General features: G+C 45.0%; 1 protein-coding gene across 1 annotated transcript; it reads left to right on the top strand.

Moving 5' to 3' along the window:
- The first annotated feature begins 517 nt into the window (after window positions 1–517).
- XCR1 (X-C motif chemokine receptor 1) lies at window positions 518–1,606 on the top strand. The gene has a single exon (XM_065669174.1). It carries the CDS (start codon window positions 574–576, stop codon window positions 1,585–1,587), a length of 1,014 nt encoding a protein of 337 aa, XP_065525246.1. The 5' UTR covers window positions 518–573; the 3' UTR covers window positions 1,588–1,606.
- The last annotated feature ends 232 nt before the right edge of the window (window positions 1,607–1,838 follow it).

Here is a 1,838-nt window from a genome sequence, read left to right as displayed (position 1 = left end):
CTCACCCAGTTCCAACTCCCTTCCATAGGTAGGGACACCTCACACTAGACCAGGTTGCTCCAAGCCCCGTCCAACCTGGCCTTGAACACTGCCAGGGATGGGGCAGCCACAGCTTCTCTGGGCACCCTGTGCCAGTGCCTCGGCACCCTCACAGGGAAGAACTTCTGCCTTAGATCTAACCTGAACTTCCCCTGTTTCAGTCTGAACCCATCACCCCTTGCCCTATTGCTACAGTCCCTGACAAAGAGTCCCTCTCCAGCATCCTTGTTTGGTTTGTATTGATTTAGAAGCGTCTTAGTTTCTGACTTCTTAAGTATTAAAGATCTCAACGTTGCTTTGAGGGTAAATCTTCAGTACCCACCACTTCATTCTCCAGTCATAAGAAGAAATGACTCCTTTCTCTCCCAAACCCAGGACAAACGAGGTAGTTTCACTGCTTCTTTTTGTCTCTTAAAACAGAAAGCTCCACAGCTGGAGTTCAGTTATTGGGTTGATTGTCATAAGGATTTTGTGTTGATTGTTGCAGCTCTTCAAACTAGCAGCTGGAGAACAGTGCAAGATTTGCAGAGGCAAATGGATGAATACTATTATATGCCCAATTCAGGTGATAATTACTCCTATGAAGATGTTTTCAATGAAAGCAATGTCTGCGAAATGGGCAACTATTTTGTATTTTACACCCATCTCTCTACTGTCCTTTACACTCTGGCATTTCTGCTCAGCCTGCTTGGAAACAGCCTAGTGTTATGGATCCTATTCAAATATGAAAACCTCACCTCTTCAACGAACATCTTCATCGTTAATCTCTCTGTCTCTGATTTAGTCTTCTCCTGCATGCTACCTTTCTGGGCAGTGGACCAGTCCTTTGGGTGGATTTTTGGTGAGTTCCTTTGCAAGGCAGCAAATGCTGTTTTCTCCATTGGATACTACAGCGGTGTTTTCTCGCTGACACTCATGACGATCCTGCGGTACTTGGCCGTAGCAAACCCACTTTCAACGTTGAGATCCCAGACGCAGCGCTGTGGGTTTCTGGTGAGCTTGGCTGTTTGGACTGGTAGTACATTAATTGTGGTTCCTGAGGTTATCCACACCACAGTGCAAGAAAACCTGGGGGACAAGATATGTGATTATGATGATTGGAAATGGAAGAAGGTGGACATTTATCAAAGAAATGTACTCTTCCTGCTTTCCTTTGGGGCTATTGTATTCTGTTACGTCAAGATACTGATAATCCTGCTCAGATCAAGATCTCGCAGAAAGCACAGAACTGTGAAACTCATCCTCACCATTGTGTTGGCTTTTTTCCTGAGCTGGGCACCTTACAACATCCTCAGCTTTCTGACTACTTTTCCATCACCTACCTGTCAGTATGAAAAAGACTCCAACCTTGCCTTTTACATCAGCCGTAAAATCGCTTTCTTCCACTGCTGCCTCAACCCTGTGCTCTATGTCTTTGTGGGAGTCAAGTTCAAGAGGCATTTGTTCCGTTTATGCAGTCAGTATTCACCCTGTGGCCACAAACAAGTCTCCAGCCCCAGGGTCTGCTCTCAAGGCAAATTCCACTATGAAGATGCGTCCATCTACTGAAGAGAGACCTCTCTCGTAGCACTTACCCTGTATGAGCTTTCCGATTCTAAAAGCCATGGATAATCTCTAATTCTTAGAGGCACTTCCCTGAGAAAGACACAGAAATTTACCCTTTGCAAACATGTTGTGTATGGAAAGTCATGACAAAATGTATTTGCAGTGGGATGGGGACCTGAGGATGCTGAGAAATGACTTCATGGGCCTGTAAGTCTTATCTTTATGTTTTGTGTAGTGAGATGGATTTTCTCCCA

The sequence above is a fragment of the Lathamus discolor genome, chromosome 2 (genome assembly GCF_037157495.1).
Source record: "Lathamus discolor isolate bLatDis1 chromosome 2, bLatDis1.hap1, whole genome shotgun sequence".
Lineage (NCBI taxonomy): Eukaryota > Metazoa > Chordata > Aves > Psittaciformes > Psittacidae > Lathamus > Lathamus discolor.
Note: the sequence above shows the minus strand (reverse complement) of the source record. Positions and strands in the feature narration are given on the sequence as shown.

Bases quoted from the DNA above. Each gene is read 5' to 3' on its own strand.
- XCR1 (XM_065669174.1), top strand. From the start codon at position 574: ATGGATGAATACTATTATATGCCCAATTCAGGTGATAATTACTCCTAT.